General features: G+C 40.3%; 1 protein-coding gene across 2 annotated transcripts in view; it reads left to right on the top strand.

Moving 5' to 3' along the window:
- Positions 1–19736, top strand: part of nup133 (nucleoporin 133) — a 65669-nt gene that overhangs the window by 26992 nt on the left and 18941 nt on the right. For both annotated transcript variants that reach the window (XM_060831885.1, XM_060831886.1), the window contains exons 5-15: positions 2618–2746; positions 3288–3458; positions 3677–3832; positions 4617–4687; positions 8642–8789; positions 10109–10256; positions 12327–12472; positions 14647–14738; positions 15543–15706; positions 17935–18029; positions 18780–19004. In XM_060831885.1, the coding sequence (XP_060687868.1) occupies positions 2618–2746; positions 3288–3458; positions 3677–3832; positions 4617–4687; positions 8642–8789; positions 10109–10256; positions 12327–12472; positions 14647–14738; positions 15543–15706; positions 17935–18029; positions 18780–19004 (1545 nt within the window). The remainder of the gene's footprint in view (positions 1–2617; positions 2747–3287; positions 3459–3676; positions 3833–4616; positions 4688–8641; positions 8790–10108; positions 10257–12326; positions 12473–14646; positions 14739–15542; positions 15707–17934; positions 18030–18779; positions 19005–19736) is intronic.

Below are 19736 nucleotides of genomic sequence, written 5' to 3' on the forward strand. Positions count from 1 at the left end.
AATCTGTTTTGATGCTTATAGTGTAATCCTGATGGGGCTTCACAAAATGTACACCAAAACCAATAAAAATGTGGAATTGAGTCTAAGGCTGACCATGAATCCATTGTTGATTGTTGGAGAAAAACCAAACTAGTTCGATAATATCCTTTCAGGAAGGAAGCCTGCCATACTTCCCTGGTCTGACCTACATTTGACTCCAGACCCATAGCAATGTGGTTGACCTTTGACTGCCCTCTGTGCACAATTAGGGATGGCACAGCCAGTGATGTCCATGTCCCATGAATTAATTTTTTTTTAAAACTCGTCAAGATATTCTACTATCCCTTTCTGCCTCATGATCTTATCCAGCTTTCCCTTTGAGACATCCTTACTATTTGCCTTAACATGAAAGCTGCTATTACAGGGCTGTTTATCTCAAGGAACTGGTGCTGATTGAAAAGCTGGCTGACATTATGTTCAATCCATGGATAAATGTCAGGCCAGTATGTCTTATTTTATAAAAATCTGCATTTGACCAATGCTTTTTAAAAATGTTGTGAAAAATATTTCAAATATTGAAGACAACTAAAACAGACTCAGTCATTGGGCAGTTAAAATTAGAGACCAGAACTGAGTTTACTTTGAAATTACTTTTTGACATTGCATACATCTGCTATTAAAGCATAATATGTACTGCAAATCCCCACATAAAACAGTGTTTGTTTTTCCTGAAAAACACAGCTTTAAGTGAAGTGAATCTTTATTCATTCGCAGACTGGTATTGCTGATTGTGCCAGCATTTATTGCCCATTGACAGGATGTGAGAGTGAGCTGCCATCTTGAACTGCTGTAATCCTTGGGGATTACAGGATTTCGACCCAGTTACAGTGAGTGATGATGTGAGACTTGGAGGGGAACTTGTATCTGTTCCAAAGTACCTGCTGCCCTTGCCCTAAGTGGTAGAGGTCACAGGTTTGGAAACTGCTTTGTAAGGAGCTCGGTGAGTGTTGCAATGCATCTTTTAGCTGGTGTGCACTACAGGCTATCTGTGCCTGTGGTAGAATTGTGTTAGATATGATACAATCTAATTGGCTGCTTTGTCGTTGAATATCAAGTTTCTTCATTGTTGTTGAGGCTGCATTCATCCACACGTGACGAGTATTCACGTTCCTCTTGTCATGTTTCATAAACAGACAGGCTTTGACGATTCAGGGGTACACTGGAATTTCAACCTCTGGTCTGATCTTGTAACCAGTGTATTTATATGGCTAGTCCAGTTCAGTTTCTGGTCAGTAGTAATCCTAGGGTGTTGATAGTGGGTGATTCAGTGGTGAAAACACAATTGATTGTCAAGGGAGGGTGGTTACATTCTTTTTTGTTGGATATGGTCATTGCTTGGCATTTATTTGGTGCAAATGTATCGAGCAAAGAAAGCTGAGAGGAGATTTTAATGGAGATTTTCAAAATCATGAGTCGGCTGGGTAGAATACATATGGAGACGCTGTCCTCAAATGAAGGCGTAGGCATAAAGTGCTGTGAAAAAGTACTTGTAGCAAGTAGTTAAAGAATGCAGTATACTGCCTGGAAATGTGATGGAGACAGGTTGAATTGAGGCAGTCAAGAGGGCATTGGATGATTGATTACTTGCTTAGAACCCATTTGGGACAAAACCAGGAGATTGGCAGTAGGTAATGGTGCTCATTTGCAGAGGTGGTGTGGACATGATGGGCTGAATAATCTCCTGCAAGGTAATAATTCTGTGTCTGTGAATAATACATGCCACTTGTCAGCTCAAGCCTGGGTATTGTCCAGACCTTACTCCATGAAGACATTAATGTCTCTGGTATCTGAGGAGTCACAAATGGTGTTGAACATTGTTGGTCATCAGCAAGTATCCCCATGTCTGACCTTGTGGTGGTAGGAAAGTCATTGATGAAGCAGCTGAAAATGGTTGGGCCAAGAACACCATCCTGTGGAACTCTCAGTGATATCCTTAGGCTGAGTGGATTGACTATCAACCATAATTATCTTTCTTTCTTCCAGGTAATTCATCAAACGGGTGAGAATTTTGATAGGGTTCTTTGATGTTGCACTTGGTCATATGCTATTTTGATGTCTATGGCAGTCACTCTCACTTACTCTCTAGAATTTTACTCCTTTATCTAAAACAAGACACCCTGACAAAATTCAAAGCGTTAGTGAGCACTTGTGATTAAGTGCTGATTTTCCACACACTTAATCACATCTTCCATCAGTTTGCTGAAAATTGAGAATAGAATAATGGCATAATATGAACTTGTTCATCTTGGCAGTAAGCAAAGCGAAGTGGCAGATTATTTAAATAGGGAGAGATTGCAGAACTGAAGGTACAGCAGGATCAGGGTGTCCTGGTATATGATTACCAAGTTAGCTTGCAGGTACTGCAAGATTGGATGGCACATGTGATGATGTTTATTATGAAAGAGTGGACCATAAAAATAGATGTTTTGCGACAGTTTGTATAGGTTATTGAAAAGATCACATTTGGAGTATTGTGTACAGATTTGATCTCCATCTTTTGAAAGAACATAATTGCATTAGTAGCACTTCAGAGAAAGTTTGTCCAACTGATCTCTTAAAATGCTATCACTTTTTCTAGTCTGTGTCAGTGATGGCAGCTTCCAGACAAGGGGTGATATGTTACTGGCCCAATATGACCCATGAGGAATCCTGCACAGAAATCGCTCTGGACTTTGGCAATGACTGGAAGTGTCTGACAGCAGTTTCGGTGAGTCCCATGATAGGAGATCTGTGGAATAAGTGAATGAACTGTGAGGGTCTGTAACCTATACCCGTGCTACCTTTGGTCAAGGGCACGCAGCACTTCAGCAGGCATTCCAATCCTGACTGAGGAAACAATGGATGTTATGTATTCTGTATTTTTGAGTTGTCAAAACTGAAAACAATATCGTGCAGCACCATATGTGAAATGTCTTGGAATACTGGGCTCCCGTTTTGCTGTCTATCCACAAATTGCTTTGGTTAAAAGATTTCAGTCTGTTGACCTCCTGCAGAATATGGAGAAGCCGACTTTGTCAATCAAATTATTATAATTCTGGTTAGAAAGACACATTGTGACCACCTGAAGTAAATATCACCTACAACTCAAAATTAAACAGGTGAATTTGGACTGTACTTTGGCATTTGAAGATTTGATGGAGCTTTTTTCTTTTAATTGATTCCTTGATCCTCATTTGGCTTTGTGCTAAGTCTGTTAAATGGTCAGAAGCTAACCACTTTTAGGCTAAACATTGTAGGTTTCTTTTTAGGGTGGTGGATTTATTCTCGCTTCCCAGAAGAACCAATTGCTACGATTAACACCAGATGGTTCAGGCAAAGTGAGCTTCCGCCCTGTGCAGCAGGGACAGGGAATGCTATCGGGACTTGGGCGCAGAGTCTCATCACTCTTTGGCATTTTGACACCAGCTGCTGATGTTGTGGTAAGACTTAAAGGTAGTTTGGATCCATGTACAACTGACTGATCTGTTGTTTTTACTCTTTGGGTATTTAATAAATTAATATTTAAATTTATTACCTAGGGAAGAAACGTTTTTTTTTTGCTATTACAAGTCAAAATGTGACTACTATAAATTGTTGCTGTTTGCGTTGGTAAGAATTGTGGATCTAGTGTACTGTTGGATTTTCTTTTCTGTAACAGCTGAGTTCCGTATTGTGGGATGTGGAAAACGAGTGTTTCTACACACTGACGAATTCGAGTCTGAATAAATGGGAAGTGGATGAGACATCGGAACGCCACATTTTCAGCTGGGACTTAAACAGATCAATGAAAGGTGATCTGGGGGATTCTATCTGGGTAAGATGTATTAGAAAGACTTGACTGTTTCCATTCACCTTGTGTAGAGTTTGAGGGTTTAGATTAGATTAGGTTAGATTCCCTACAGTGTGGAAACAGGCCCTTCGGCCCAACCAGTCCACACCAACCCTCCGAAGAGTAACCTAACCAGACCCATTTCCCTCTTACTAATGCACCTAACACTAAGGGCAATTTAGCATGACCAATTCACCTGACCTGCACGTCTTTGAACTGTGGGAGGAAACCCATGCAGACACAAGGAGTACATGCAAACTCCACACATTTGTCCATGGCTGGAATCAAACCCGGGTCCCTGGCGCTAAGAGACAGCAGTGCTAACCACTGAGCCATTGTGCTGTGCCTGTAAAGAAGGACATGTATTGATGAATGTAATTTTTTTTAAATGTGTTGATATAAATTTTACCCTAGTCTCTGACCTATCTGTTGTCTTGTGACCTCTTGCTAATTGTATGCAGTCATACTGTCTAATTTCCAATTTGCAGGTTTGAATTTGAATGGTAAACTAAATACAAGTCCACTATACGACTGGGGGCAGGGAGTAATGAGCTTTTTGTGGAGGGAAAGGTGACTGCTCTTCTGGGCTTTTTGCATATCTTGTTGATGGGTCCCAGCAGTTTGTTGCTGACTAAACACTTCAACTGCAGATAGTTACAGGAGAATAGAAAAGGGAAATAAAACTGAAAATAAGTTTCCACACTCTGACCCCCACCCTTAAAGGAATTGAGGTTTTAACTTTTATGCTTTATTCTTCTGTTACACCTAGGGAGATGATGAAAATTATGAAGTCACTAAGTCTACAATCAATATGAAATATTTGGACTTGCAGCTGAGCAAGTAAGTGGGATTTATCATCTTTTTGATACATTTACTTAGTTTCAGGTAAAATTAGTTTCAGCTGTTTATTTGTGCAGGCTTTCCATCCTTTCAGTGCAGCTAAGAAATAGCAAAATAACAGCAAGGCTGTTTTCATAATAGCTTTGCAGAACTAATATAATGTGTTTGTCGTTGACCTGATCTGTTTGATCTCCTCTGTGAGGCCAAGACCTGTAACCTGCAAACAGTGGAATCTATCCTGACTAGTTGTGATGATCCAGCAGAGAATTCTGCTTTATGAGCATTTCAAATTATACTCTTCCAAATGAGGCAACTCTGCCAATTATGTATGTTGATAGATTCTAAGCCAATTGGAGATAAATTGAAATTAAGGTGCACAACCTTTGTGGAGAGAAGTTGTTGACTTTCAGTCTTGCCCTCTTGTCCCACATCCAGTGTTACAGGTGCTCCCTAAAAGTACTTAGACAATGAATAACCACTACCCATTTCTTCTTAACATTCAACATGTTTAACAATTTGTGATTAACCAGATATTTAACAGATTCTTATCCTTTTCCCTACACTCAAATGTTTGATAATAGGCTATCCAAAATTAATCAAAGAAGAAAATAGTCTGCATTTTGTTGCATTTTACAGTACAAATACTCATTCACAGATATCATATTCCCTGTTCTTGAAAGATCAAATCATTTTTTCACATGTACAAATATTGTAAAGAAATCAAAGAAAAATGTTTTCCCTGTTCCATAACACAATGAAATATTAAACATTAAATGCTAGCTGTGCATTGCAATTTTGAATTGTTTTCTCAAGTTGCTTAACTAGAATGGTGGTTGAGGCAGCAACTGTTAGAACATTTAAGTATTTTCCTGAGCACTTGCAATGCCAAGGCATGCAAAGCTATGGGCCAACTATTGTAAAATGGAATTAGAAGAATTAGATGGTTATTTTTCACTGATGCAGACTCAATGAACTAAAGAGACTCTTTCTGTGCTGTAGGTCTCAGTGACTATTCCATGGTCTCATCTTAATATTCCATCTTTTCATCATATCACAAGATGTCTCTCTCATAAAATTCTAGGCCAATTGTTTCTCTTTGGAAAAACAGTCTGACAAATTGGTGAATTCTTTAACTCATTCTGTTTTGGAAATCTCTTCTTTCCAACATTTCCTTCACCCTAGCAAAGTTACTCAGCAACCTTTTCACTGCATTACCATGACTTCAAGAGATGGTTATCCACCGTGTTCAACAGGATTTTATTTTCTCATTGCCCAAGGTAGAAAATTTCCTTCAGAAGATTAGGCAAATACACCTCTGTACCTATCCACTAGTGCGCATACTTTTTAATTTCTCTTTTTTATTAGCTTCCCAGTCCAATGAACAATATTTTGTTTATAAGTTTAGATGAACTCTGTCATACTTGAATATCCATCTGGAAAGTTTTCATGTGGATCATCACTAACAAATGGCTAACTTCAGTTTCCCCGGCTGGAAAACTAAGAGCACGTTTCTGTGAATTTAATTTTTTTGTTTGTATCCTCCCAACGCCATCTCAATTAAAGCATGTTTTAACAGGTGCTCTATTCCATCTGGTCATAGAGTCGTAGAGATGTACAGCATGGAAACAGACCCTTCAGTCCAACCTGTCCATGCCGACCAGATATCCCAACCCAATCTAGTCCCACTTGAAGCACCTGGCCCATATCCCTCCAAACCCTTCCTATTCATATACCCATCCAGATGCCTCTTAAATGTTGCAATTGTACCAGCCTCTACCACATCTTCTAGCAGTTCATTCCATACATGTACCACCCTCTGCGTGAAAAAGTTGCCCGTTAGGTCTCTTTAATATCTTTTCCCCTCTCACCCTAAACCTATGCCCGCTAGTTCTGGACTACCCGACCCCAGGGAAAAGACTTTGTCCATTTATCCTATCCATGCCCCTCATAATTTTGTAAACCTCTATAAGGTCACCCCTCAGCCTCCGAAGCTCCAGGGAAAACAGCCCCAGTCTGTTCAGCCTCTCCCTATAGCTCAAATCCTCCAACGCTGGCAACATCCTTGTAAATCTTTTCTGAACCCTTTCAAGTTTCACAACATCTTTTCAATAGGAAGGAGACCAGAATTGCACACAATATTCCAACAGTGGCCTAACCAATGTCCTGTACAGCCACAACATGACCTCCCAACTCCTGTACTCAATACTCTCATCAATAAAGGAAAGCATACCAAACGCTGCCTTCACTATCCTATCTACCTGCGATTCCACTTTCAAGCAGCTATGAACCTGCACTCCAAGGTCTCTTTGTTCAGCAACACTCCCTAGGACCTTACCATTAAGTGTATAAGTCCTGCTAAGATTTGCTTTCCCAAAATGCAGCACCTCGCATTTATCTGAATTAAACTCCATCTGCCACTTCTCAGCCCATTGGCCCATCTGACCCAGATCCTGTTGTAATCTGAGGTAACCCTCTTCACTGTCCACTACAGCTCCAGTTTTGGTCATAACTGACATCAGATCTAGCTGCATAACTAGTTCAACCAGCCAATAAATTTAACTGTTCTCCTTGTATTTTGGATGCTTATTTATAAGGTTTCAAACCAGGAGTGAAAGGTTAGATGGGTGTGTAGTTTAAGATTTGAGAGAAGGTCACAAGATGGTGGCTTTAAAAGATTGATCAGTGGACACAGGGTTTTGAAGTGTCCATTGGGGACCAGAGTTAAGAAGCTCAAGGTGATGTCAGTACCAGATCAGTGAGAAAGACTTTTGCAGTGTGGGAGGAGGGGTATTGTGAAAGTGGTTAATGATTGAGGGAGAGTTAGGATTATTCAGTAAAGGCAGCAACACTGAAACAAATCCCCTTTACCTTGGTTCCAAAACACCACCATTTCTGTGTACTTGGTGCATGAGTTGAAAGTTTCATACAGCAAGATGATTAGAGAGGAAGGTTGTAAAGAGCTGGGAAATTTGTGTTGACATGGATGAGGGAATGATGGTAAGTGCTAAATGCATGGTATCACCGAAGGCGAAATGCAACCTGATCTATCTGGTGAAAATGTTGCCAATCCCATTTAGATCATTGAACTGTGTGATGGGGTTCTTATCTTAATGTCATTTTAAAAATCCTCTAATAATGCCATAATTCAACCCTGATATTTGTTAGGCAGTCCCTGGGATCTTGTTTCCACACTGGTAAGATGGATTCTGAAATTCTGATCAATCCAATGTCTAGTCTGCCATCTCTGACACATGTGGAGCTGGTGGTTCTCGAAGGGTCAGGTAGATGATTGATTAGGAGGATTGTACGCTTTCTCTGACACCTCAGCTTCACTTCTGCATGCTCCCAATGACGTGTCTTAAAATGTTCAGTGTCTTCCTGAACAAACCGTCCCCATTTTAGTCAGTCACAAGTCATAGGCTGCCATAAAGTCAGCAAGAAATGATTAGCTATTTTGCGCTTGTTCTGATGATGTCCCAAAAGTATATCAGAATCTCTGTCTTAACTGAATTCTTAAATCGGCACCATATGTTCATCTCATCCTGGTTTGGAGTGTAGATTTACTCCCACTTGTTCTCTGCCTGCCTCTGCTTGTCAAAGGAGCGGAGAGTGCTCGGGAATACACGCACTCATACTTCTGGGTTGCACTGTCCATGTAGCTGCCCTCCTTGGGGTGTTGAAGATGCTCTATAACCAAAGCCTTGACTTTAGTTGGAATACTTTTGCAGCTAAGTTGTTTTATACCATTCTTTTAAAGGATTACTATTTTAAATTCTATCATAAGATACAGAATCATAGGCCGTTCAGCCCATTGAGATTTCTCAGCCATAATTTCATTGAGTGGCAGATCTGACCATCCTCAACTCCACTTTGCTGCCTTTTTCCTGTAACCCCTGATTCCCCTACTAAATAAAAATGTGCCTCTCACAAACTTGTTGCCTGTCTGTCTTCCAGAGAGGGTCTGGTGATTTTGACAGCAGCCTGGAGCCATGCAGATTCTCCCTGCTTAATCTACTATATTTTAACCACCCTGCAAGATAAAGGCTGTCACATTTCTGATGAAATAAGAGTGGAGGTCACTGAGTATTGTCCACCATATCAGGTAAAACTTGGGTACAGTATCTGCTTTTGTGGGGGGTTTTTTGTGGAATTTGTATCACAAGGTACAGCTGAGGAGATTTGAATAAATGCATTTAAGGTGAAGCCAGATAAGTATGGGACAGAGAAAAGAATTCAATGTAGGATTATATTAAATACAATAAAGGAAGAGAAATTCTGAGGAGGTTAAATTCCTAAATAGATCAATGGAATGAAAGGCTCAATTGTTGCTGCCCAATTCTCTATACGTTGCTTTGAAGTGAGAATGTATTTAAGTGTTACAAATGCAAGTTATTAATATTGATTTGGTTCTTTTCTTTTTAAATTCAGAGTTTATATTAAAGATGTATCTTTGCAATTTAGTTTATGTGACACATAAATAATTAAACCTTACTAGTTGAATGTTTGATTGTTCAACCTTCCAATATGTAGCATCCACGGCACTGGTTTCCAAATAATGGCTGGTGTTGAAGTGTATAACAGTAATGAGCTGGGAGTGCTAGCTGGTACCAATGTAAACTGTTGTAATTGAGGGGTTGGGAGAGGAGAGGTCAGGTGTCGGAGGAGAAAGGAGCCGCACTGCCACTGAACATGCAGCAAATATGGAGGGCTGTGGAGAGAGGCTGGGTAAGCTCTGGTTGTTGGGAGCAGAGAAGGCTGAGAGGGGACTTGATTAAAGTGCATGAGGTGAAGCTGTACTGACACGGAGGACAAAATGCAGCAGTTCCCCTCAGTTGAAAGTTCAGTAGCAGAAGGGTATAATTTTAAGATGAAAAGCAGAAGGTTCAGAAGGGATTTGAGGAAAATGGTTTTCACCAAGAGGGCAGTGGGAGTCTTGAATGCATTGCCTAGGAGGGTAGTTGAGGTAGGAGCTTTTTGCAGAGTATTTGGATGACCACATGAAATCTCATAACTTTAAGGCCAAGTACTGGAAATGGAACTAGTACATATTTAGAATACTTGTGTTTGTGCAGACTCAATGGAACAAAGAGCCTTTTCTGTACTGTATGATTTGATGAAGCCGGCCTGCATATGAATATGTGTTTGTAAGAATGATACTGCATGTCTTTCCCCAGATAATCTATTGTTAAAGTTTTCAAACCGGTCATGCTGATTATAACAATGGGAAGTTTGAGTCTATTTTCATAATTTTAGTCAGCCTCTTTGTGTAACTGACTCTGCCAATTGAAACAATTCCAAAGAAGAGTCATTTCAGATTCGACGTTAACTCTGTTTCTCTCTCTACAGAATCTGCCAAACCTGGTGAATTTCTGCAGCCTTCTCTGTTTGTTTCTGTTATTAATTTTAACAACTCCATTTCAGACAGAGGAGCTACCGTGCCAGCGCTTCTTGATTCCGGATTTTGCAAGCCCAGCTGCGTATCTCTATACATATGATTTGGTATTTGCGTGCTGTACAGGTACAGGAAGAGCCAGTTTGCCCCAGGAGAAACTTATCCTAAATATGCCAGGTATACAATCATCAAAGCTTTCATCGCCATCTGGTTGTTAAATATTTTCAGGCACAGTGGTTATAAATGAACAAGTTCTTTGGAACTATCGTGGATGTAGGATGTCCGATTCACTAAGGTAACTGTTGTATGTGAGAAGTTTTACTCTTTGGCTGCTGCTCATTCTGTTTCATGTTGCTGTTCGGTAAGTCCTTGATATTGTAAATTGCTGCTGCCACAAAATCTTTCCATAAGAGCACAGATCAGAATGTGATGACCAGAAATTGAGGGCAGGCAACAGCCTAATGGTATTATCACGAGATTGTTAGTTCAGAGAGCCACGTAATGGATTTGGATGTGGAGTGAAGAATCTAATGATGACCATGAATCCATTGCTAATTGTCAGAAAAACCCATCTGGTTTACTCATGTCCTTTAGGGAGGGAAACTGCCATCCTCACCCGGTCTAGCCTACATGTCACTCCAGACCCACAGCAATATGATTAGATTACTTACAGTGTGGAAACAGGCCCTTCGGCCCAACAAGTCCACACCGACCCACCGAAGAGCAACCTACCCATACCCCTACATTTACCCCTTACCTAACACTACGGGCAATTTAGCTTGGCCAATTCACCTGACCCGCACATCTTTGGACTGTGGGAGGAAACCAGAGCACCCGGAGGAAACCCACGCAGACACGGGGAGAACGTGCAAACTCCACACAGTCAGTCGCCTGAGTCGGGAATTGAACCCGGATCTCAGGCGCTGTGAGGCAGCAGTGCTAACCACTGTGCCACCGTGCCACCCAAATGCCACCGTGCCGCCCAAGCCTCTTAACTCTTAACAAGCCTCTGGACAATTAGGAATGGGCAATAAATGCTGGCCGAGCTAGCAATACCCTCATCCAATGAATGATACATTTTTAAATGTTCAGCACAAAATTCGAATAGGATGACCCAGTAAAAGATTAACTTATATTGATTCCAGAAACTGTTACTATTTATCAAAACATTAAACACAAAGGGGCGGTGAAGGTGGCCTCCTTTGACATCAAGACAACGTTTGACTGAGTGTGGCATCAAGGAGCCTGAGAAAAACCTGGAATTGATGTGAATCGGGGACACCTCTCTTCATTGGTTGGAGTTGTATCCGGTGTACAGGATGATGATTGTGTTTGTCAAAGGCCAGTCATCTCTGCAGGAGTTCCTTCGGGTGTGTCCAAGGCCCACCGTCTTCAGATGCTTTAACAATGGGCACCCCCCCTGCCCGCACAACATACCATTCTTGACAGCTCCTACATACAGTCATTCATACAGTCCATATTCATATGAAGCAAGTCCTGGGCAATATCCATGTTTGGGTTTAGAGATGGCAAGTTACAGTTATGCCATACAAATGTCATCCAATGACCATTTCCTACAAGAGAATGTAACTGTTGTCCCTTGCCATTACTATCATTGAATTCCCCCATCATCAATGTTCTGTGGGTTACCATTGACCAGAAACTGAACTGGACTAATCATGTAACCACAGTATCCAATCAAAGGCTAGGAGTTCTGTAGCAAGTAATTCACCACCTGACTCTCCAAAGTCTGTCCACATCACGAAGTACAAGTCAAAGGTGATGGAACAAGCACTCCTTTTGCTTGTATGAGTGCAGTTTGAACAACACTCAACAAGCTTGACACCGTCTGAGACAAAGCAGCCTGCTTGCTCAGCATCACAGCTGCAAACATTCTCTATCCACCATTGACGCACAGCAGCTATGTAACATCTATAAGATGCACTGCAGAATCTCATTGTGACCTGTAATTACTAGAAAGGCAAGACACTGGTGTCTGGAAGTACCATTTGCTGCACCTCCCTTATTTCTCAGGAATTTCCTCCTGAAACACTCTACCTCACTTGTTCCTTAAAGCTTATTCCTTGGATCACCTGATCTAATATCTGTTCAAATGGCTTGATGTCAAATCTTGTCTAGTAACAAGTCCCAGGAGGTATTTCATTACATTAATGGTGCCATATAAATAAATATTGATAACGTATCAGTTTCTGCACTGGTTGTTGAATGTTCTTACTAATCTTGCAGGTGATGGTATCCTGGGAGCTGGAAGTTTTACCGGATTGCCGGTGCTCTTCTGCAGGAACAGTGGTTTGGTTGTTGCAAGGCCCAAGGAAAGTGTGTCAATGCTGCCTGAAAATATTGAAGATTCGCTAGCCTTAGCAGCATCTGAGGTAGTGGTGCTGCTGAAGTTTACTTCTCTTTGTGGATGAACTCTGATGAATTATCCAAGATGAAAACAGAGAATGCTAGATATACTTAGATCAAATAGCATCTGTAGAGAGAGAAACAGAATTAAAGTTTCAGATCAATGAATTTTAATCAGAACTGACTGAACTGGAACATGACTGACTTGACAATCCATTCAGTTAGCTTTTTGTAGGCCAAGAGGGGAAACGCGGTGCTTTCTACACCAATCTCAGTGACCATGTTGATCTGATATCCATGCTGTGGGACTTCATTCCTAATCTGACCTCAATTGGTCTATCAGATTCTCCCATTTTTGATAGAGACTGAAGCCACTCACCAATGTTGGATTAGTGATGAGTTGAGAATATTTTATGCTGCATGTGTCACATGTTTCTGTAGGGTTTTTTTTAAAGTATTTTTTGTAATCAAACTGTTCAGAGATGTTATTAAACACCTCTGGATCAGGTGGGACTTCAACCCAAGTGTCCTCGGTACACTGCTACTGAGCCACAAGAGCCCTACCATCTTGACTTTATACATCTTCATTGTGGATTAGTTGCATGAATATTAACTGCTCTTTCCCAAAATGACTGAAGTAACTTTAAATGATTTCTCGTAGATTTTCAAGTCTTTGAATAGAAAATTTGTGTTGTTCACAAATTCATTACAAAGCCAAAGTGCACTGTTAGAGTGAGTTTGAGCTTCCTTTTGTACTAACCTTGATGGCCTTTAGCTGCGGGACTATGAGGTGTTCTCCATGATGTTTCAGAACCTTTCTGGACTAACTTCGGCCTGTTTATAATGGAGCCCACTGCACCATTGCCATCTGAGCCAATTTTGTGTATGATGTGCAGTATGGCCACCAGGGAGTGTGATATGTGGTTATCGCTCTCAGACATTTACAACACCAAAGGGGGGCATTCAGCCCATTATGTCTGCAATGGTCAATAAAAATCTGACTATAGTAATCCCATTTTGCAACTCTTGCCCATACTTTTGGTGAATATGGCAACACAAATGAATATATAAGTATTGCTCAAATGTTTCAAGACCTTAAATATAAACAAGGACTTTGCCCCCACTGCTTTCTGTGACAAGTAATTTCAAAGACTTAACCATTGTCATTTATATAAATGATTTGGCAGCGAGCATAAGGGGTATAGTTAGTACGTTTGCAGATGACACCAAAATTGGAGGTGTAGTGGACAGCAAAGAAGGTTACCTCAGATTACAACAGGATCTTGATCAGATGGGCCAGTGGGCTGAGTGGCAGATGGAGTTTAATTTAGCTAAATGTGAGGTGCTGCATTTTGGGAAAACAAGTCTGAGCAGGGCTTCTCCATTTAATGGTAAGGTCTGGGAGAGTGTTTAAAAGGCATCTGGATGGATATATGAATAGGAAGGGTTTGGAGGGCTATGTGCCAAGCGCTGGCAAGTGGAACTAGATTAGGTTGGGCTATCTGGTCGGCGTGGACGAATTGGACAGAAGGGTCTGCTTTCATGCTGTACATTTCTGTGACTCTATGATTCATCTCAGTTTCTGACTTGACCACCTTTTACAGGCAGTAAGGTCAACCCTATCTATTAAAAAGGCTTTCCTCAATTTCCCCTTAGTGTTTACCTGTTATTGACCCATACTAATGGAAAATATGCCTTCCTATCTGCAATACGTATGCCCTTCACAATATTGTACTCTTCTATCAAGGTCCCCTCTCAATTTTTATTGCTGCAAGGAAAACAACCCCAGCTTAGTCATTGTTTCCACATTGCTCCAACCCTCCAGCCCAGTCAGCATCTCGGTTAATCTCTTCAGCATTCTCTCTTGTGCAATTTTATCCTTCCTGAAATGAGTGACATATGTCTGTCCCAAATTACAAGAATAACATTTTGGAAATCTGAAGTGATATTAACCCAATAGCAAGGTAGAAACTTTAACAATGGGTAAAACTGTAGATGACTAATTTTAAATGCAGAAAATAAAAATTCCACAATGGCTTTTTTTTTTGACCATTGCACTTTGATTACAGTGCTGTCTTCTGGGGTGCACAAGGCACATCCCACACACTGATCTGCTAGGCACTGATGCTTGTTTGCATTTGTTGCAGATAATTACTGTGGTTTCATGGGTGATTTGATTAAAATTGGGTCTCTTTCTCAGAGTGATGCCAGGCAACCATTTGAAAGAGCAGAGATGGAGGCACAGGAGGATAAAACGAAAATGTTGAAGACTGCCTTTGTGATGTACTGCAGGTACGAATGGATGATGGGAATCTGTGTTTCATGTGGGTTTTTTCTGATTGACTGACTGTAGAATGCATAGGACAGAGTCGCCAGAATGCTGCTCCTGACACCAAGAATATCAAACTGCAAGCACACATTGTCCTGTTTTCCTTGGAGTTCAGAAGGTTGAAAGTTTAAACTGTTTAAGGGTTTCAATGAGTGGATTCAGAGTAACTTTCTTCAGATGAACAAATCTAGAGGGTGGAAGCTAGTCATTAAATTACAGTGAAACAAAGAACTGCAGATGCCAGAGTCAAACAAAAACAGAAATCAAAGCTGGATGGTTACTGGACTCTCAAATGTTAACACTGCTTTCTCGCCAGAGACGCTGCCAGGCCTGCAATTTCTCCAGCAATTTCTGTTTCAGTTTCTTCAAATTACAGTTAGGCCATTGCTAAAGTGTTTTGCTAAAGTGTTTTTTTTAACAGGATAAAGAAAACATTGAACACTCACCAGACAGGCTGTGGTTCAAATCAATGAATTTTCTTGAAGTTAGAAAGGCTGGTAGTATGGGGTTGAGGGATGGTTCAACCGTACTTTACATACTGGAACAGCCTTCATGGGCTGAATGGGCTCTTGTTCTTCTGTACTTAATTTTTTTTTTAAATGTTGTTATTGGGTTTTTAGTTTTTAGACTCCAGTAGATCACCTGTGAAAACTTTGTCAGTGAAATACAGAGTTGGCTCTTAAAAAGCAGAAGAATCAAGCCTGTGAAATCAGTGTTCATCTATCTTTGTGTGTAATTTGAGTTTCTCTGATCGTTTTAACTTCCAGAAAGGATATCATTGGTGCCCAGAACATGTTGGAGGAAATCTTCCCCGATAGCTTTGACACAGGTCCAGACTCTGACCTGGATATGGCTGTGGCACAGATCAGTCTCGATCTAATCAATGACTATCCGGCATGTGACCCACGCTGGGCTGAATCTGTACCAAGTGGTAAGATTTTATTGCAAACCTGCAGCACTAAGTTCTTTGAAGTGTACTGTTTATTGGATACGTGGAAATGACTACTGTATATAGTGTGAGAAATTGATTTTTAAAAAAGATACAATCCGGCCTGCCCATTGTTTCCCCTGCCCTTGCAGTACTGCTCCTGATGCTGTTTGATCACACTTAATAAACTGCTCATATTTGCTGCACCAATAGGATAATTGATTACTGACCCCATTGGATCTCTCTGAATATTATCATTTGTGATCAGCTTGTGGTAAGGTGTTGAAGCCTTGAATATTTCTGATCTCCAGCAGTGTTGGATCCCCTCTACCTGAGAATCTGAAGCTAAGAGAGAAGTTTTGTTAGCACCATGTCACAATCTTGGATAAACTTCCAAATTATGCAAAAATATTCTTCAATCTCCACACACACGCACCCCGCCCCCAAAAGAAAGTACAAGCCAAAGCACCAGTCTATCTGTGTACAACTACATCTCTTGTAAAGTAGATAGGATTGCCATTTTTGTTGTAAGTGATTTCAGTTCGCATGAAATGTGTGTTAATGGGGTTTGAATTGGTTAACATATCTTCCTGATTCAGCAACAGAACTTCTAGCCAGTATTTTCCTGTGGACACAGGAATGGAAAATATCTACTACAAAGGCAAAAAGCAAATTTTCCCACTGTTGTAACTAATCTTTGCAAATTAAATATTTTGTGTATTGATAAGGCAGCTCTTCCGTACCTTGCGAACAAGTCATATTTGACTCGCTCAGAAACTGTCAGATCTACTGAGCTTCTCCAGAACTTTCGTTTTATTTCAACTTTTTCTTGGCTTTTATTCTAAGTGTTGATGTAGGAAGTTCATTGTAAACCATCAGTGCTTCATGACTGATGTGTGGAATTGTCGGGTAAAAAATGAGGTCTGCAGATGCTGGAGATCACAGTTGAAAATGTGTTGCTGGTTAAAGCACAGCAGGTCAGGCAGCATCCAAGGAATAGGAAATTCGACGTTTCGGGTATAAGCCCTTCATCAGGAAGATGAAGGGCTTATACCCGAAACGTCGAATTTCCTATTCCTTTGATGCTGCCTGACCTGCTGTGCTTTAACCAGCAACACATTTTCAACTGATGTGTGGAATTGACAGTTTCAGCCAATGAAAACAAATGTGACCAATTCCAGTCATTTGACTTGACAAACATTTTAATCTTAAATGTATTTGGGATAGGATTGGGTGCTGTATATGGAAGAGATCTTTTAAACTATGACCATAATGTAATTAATTATAGGTAATGGTAAACTTTGAGATGATTGTTGTGGTGTCAGGTTGTAAGTTTGCACGCTGAGCTAGTAAATTTGTTCTCAGACGTTTGTTCATGGTAATTAACATCAGTGAGCCTCCAATAAAGCACTGGTGTTCTGTCCCGCTTGCTATTTATATGTCTGTCTGTTGTGGTGAGTGTTGTCACTTCTGGTTCTTTTTCTGAGAGGTTGGTAAATGTGGTCCAAATTGATATGTTTGAATATCAGGCATCTAGGAATTCTCGTGCATGTCTTTGTTTAGCCTGTCCCAGGATGGATGTATTGTCCCAGTCAGACTGGTGTCCCTTTTTGTCTGCATGTATGGATACTATTGATAGTTGATCATGTCTTTTGATGGTTAGTTGGTGCTAACGTATCCTAGTGGCTAGTTTCCTGCCTGTTTGTCCAAAGTAATGTTAGTTGCAGTTCTTGCAGGGTATTTGGTACATGATGTTCGTTTGGTGGTTGTTGGTGCAGAGCTGTTTCAGTGTGATGGTAGGTTTATGGATTTTCATGATGCCTAGGGGCTGGAGTAGCCTAGTTGTCATCTGAGATGTCCTTAATATATGGCACGGTGACTAGAATCTCTGGACGTGTTGTGTCGTCTTGTTTAAGTCTGAGTAGGAATCGGCAGACTGTGTTTATCAGTTGTTCCTGAATGTGTTGTTTATGTGTGTTTCCTTGGCTTCTCATAGTTCTTGGGTGCTGCGGTGTGTTGTGGCTCGTAATGTTCTAATGCAGCTTCATTTTTGGATAATGATGTTACCTAGAATGGTGATGAAACGTATGAGAACAAATCTACCATCTCAGGGAGCAAACTTACAACCTTATCAACAAAGTGAGCTACAGATTTTCTGTAAAATCGCATTGTCTCAGTGTATTACAGAAATGTAGTTGATGAGCTGTATGAATGTTGTGTCCTCTTCACAGATCTAAGTAGCTTTAGCAACACTTCCCTGCTGCTGCTTCACCAGCTGGAAGATAAGATGAAAGCCCATTACTGTCTGATGGAGTTTCTTCGGGATGTGAGTTTTAAATCAAATAAAGAAGAACTTTTGAGTGTTCAAGTGCCCTATGACTTTTCACAGTTATTAATTACTTTGAAATCCAGCCACCGTTACATGAAGAAATGCAAACCGGATGTCTGCGTAACAAAATCTCAAGCATAAAGCAAATTACCTGATCTGTTGGTAGTTGTGGAAGAGTGTAGATCAGGAATTGTGCATCCCTCTTCTTTGATATGTCTTTGGTGTCTTCACTGAGCCATGGTCTTATTAAATAGGTTTCAGAATCATACCACCTGAATTCACCTGCCAGGTTTGACACTTTTTTTTGTGTAGAACATCAGTGACAAATACCCACCAGACCTTGGCCGTATTTTGCACAAGTTTGAAGTTGAAAACAAAACAAACTTCTTCCACTGATCGTGTCTAACACTGGCTTCTCTCCCTTCGTGATATCCACTACTAATCCCCAGTAAAAAGGAAAGCAAGAAACGCATGTTCCGATAGCCATTTTATTAAAAAAATGATTTACTACAAGAAGTTATTGTGATAGAGACTGATGTATAATTTAATCAAGAATTGGATAAGTGAAGACAAGCATATAAAATGATGTGGGGATTATGATATGCACTTAATTAGTATCAATTGGAAAAAAGCTGGTATTAGCAGAGGTATGATGGGCTGAGTTCTTTTTACTGTGATACTTTTGTTAACAAATGACTGTTATGCTAATGTTATTTAGCAACAAACGTTAATTTTTTTTAAATCTAGGTGGAATTACTAAGTCGACTTGAGACTGTTCTGGTGCGTGGGATCCCTATGGCTACCCGCCTCTTGCTGTGTGAACATGCTGAGAAACTTTCTGCTGCCATTGTTCTGAAGAATCACCACACCAAGTTTCCTGAAGTTGTAAATGCTGCGATTAACCGTGCTCTGAGTAAAAGAAATGAGGGCATTCCTCAGAATCTGACCCCAGCTGATATTTTCTTCCGGGAGGTATGAGTTTTACACTCCGTTTAAGTTGCAGTGTTGAGAGGATATGAGTTATTTCACTGGGATGATTAACACCCATGAGGAAAACAATACATTGATATTTGTAAGAGTGAATTTGTCTATTTTCTTTAAAATATGAATTAGCAAGTTTGGGAGGCTAAAGTTCTTAAGCATTATACAGACTTTTGTATTATTGAAAATAGAGACGTGCTCTTGCAGCTATTCATCTTACTGTCATCAGGACAGATACAAGAAAGCTATCTTTCAGACGACAATTTACCCGTACACCAAACTCTCTTAAGTGGCACCTTATGAACTGGCAAAAATTATTTCCCTGAAATACTGCAAAGTGTATTACATTGTTCTGTCCAATTATTCTAGTTTTTACAAATGTTTTTACCTCTCTGTTAATATACTTGTTTAATCGAATGGCTGCACAAAAAATCAACAGTTGATTAAATTAATTTCCTCAAAAAAAAATTGCAATCTACTGCGATGTCTGAATATTCAGTTGAGGGTGCGAGTGAGAATGCTCTTTGCCGAAAAATTTTATTGAAAGCAAAGTTGCATTATTATTGAAGTGATTTATGCTATAAATAACAATGATGTGTATACCCCCTGTATTTTCTATTACCTAGTGGGTGTGGATCTTATTTTTGATCAACTAGCACACTCCTGGTCACCGGTTAAGTGCCAATTAATAAATGGTTCGCTGTACATAAGAAAAGGTTGCTG

Source organism: Hemiscyllium ocellatum, chromosome 10 (genome assembly GCF_020745735.1).
Source record: "Hemiscyllium ocellatum isolate sHemOce1 chromosome 10, sHemOce1.pat.X.cur, whole genome shotgun sequence".
Classification (NCBI taxonomy): Eukaryota; Metazoa; Chordata; class Chondrichthyes; order Orectolobiformes; family Hemiscylliidae; genus Hemiscyllium; species Hemiscyllium ocellatum.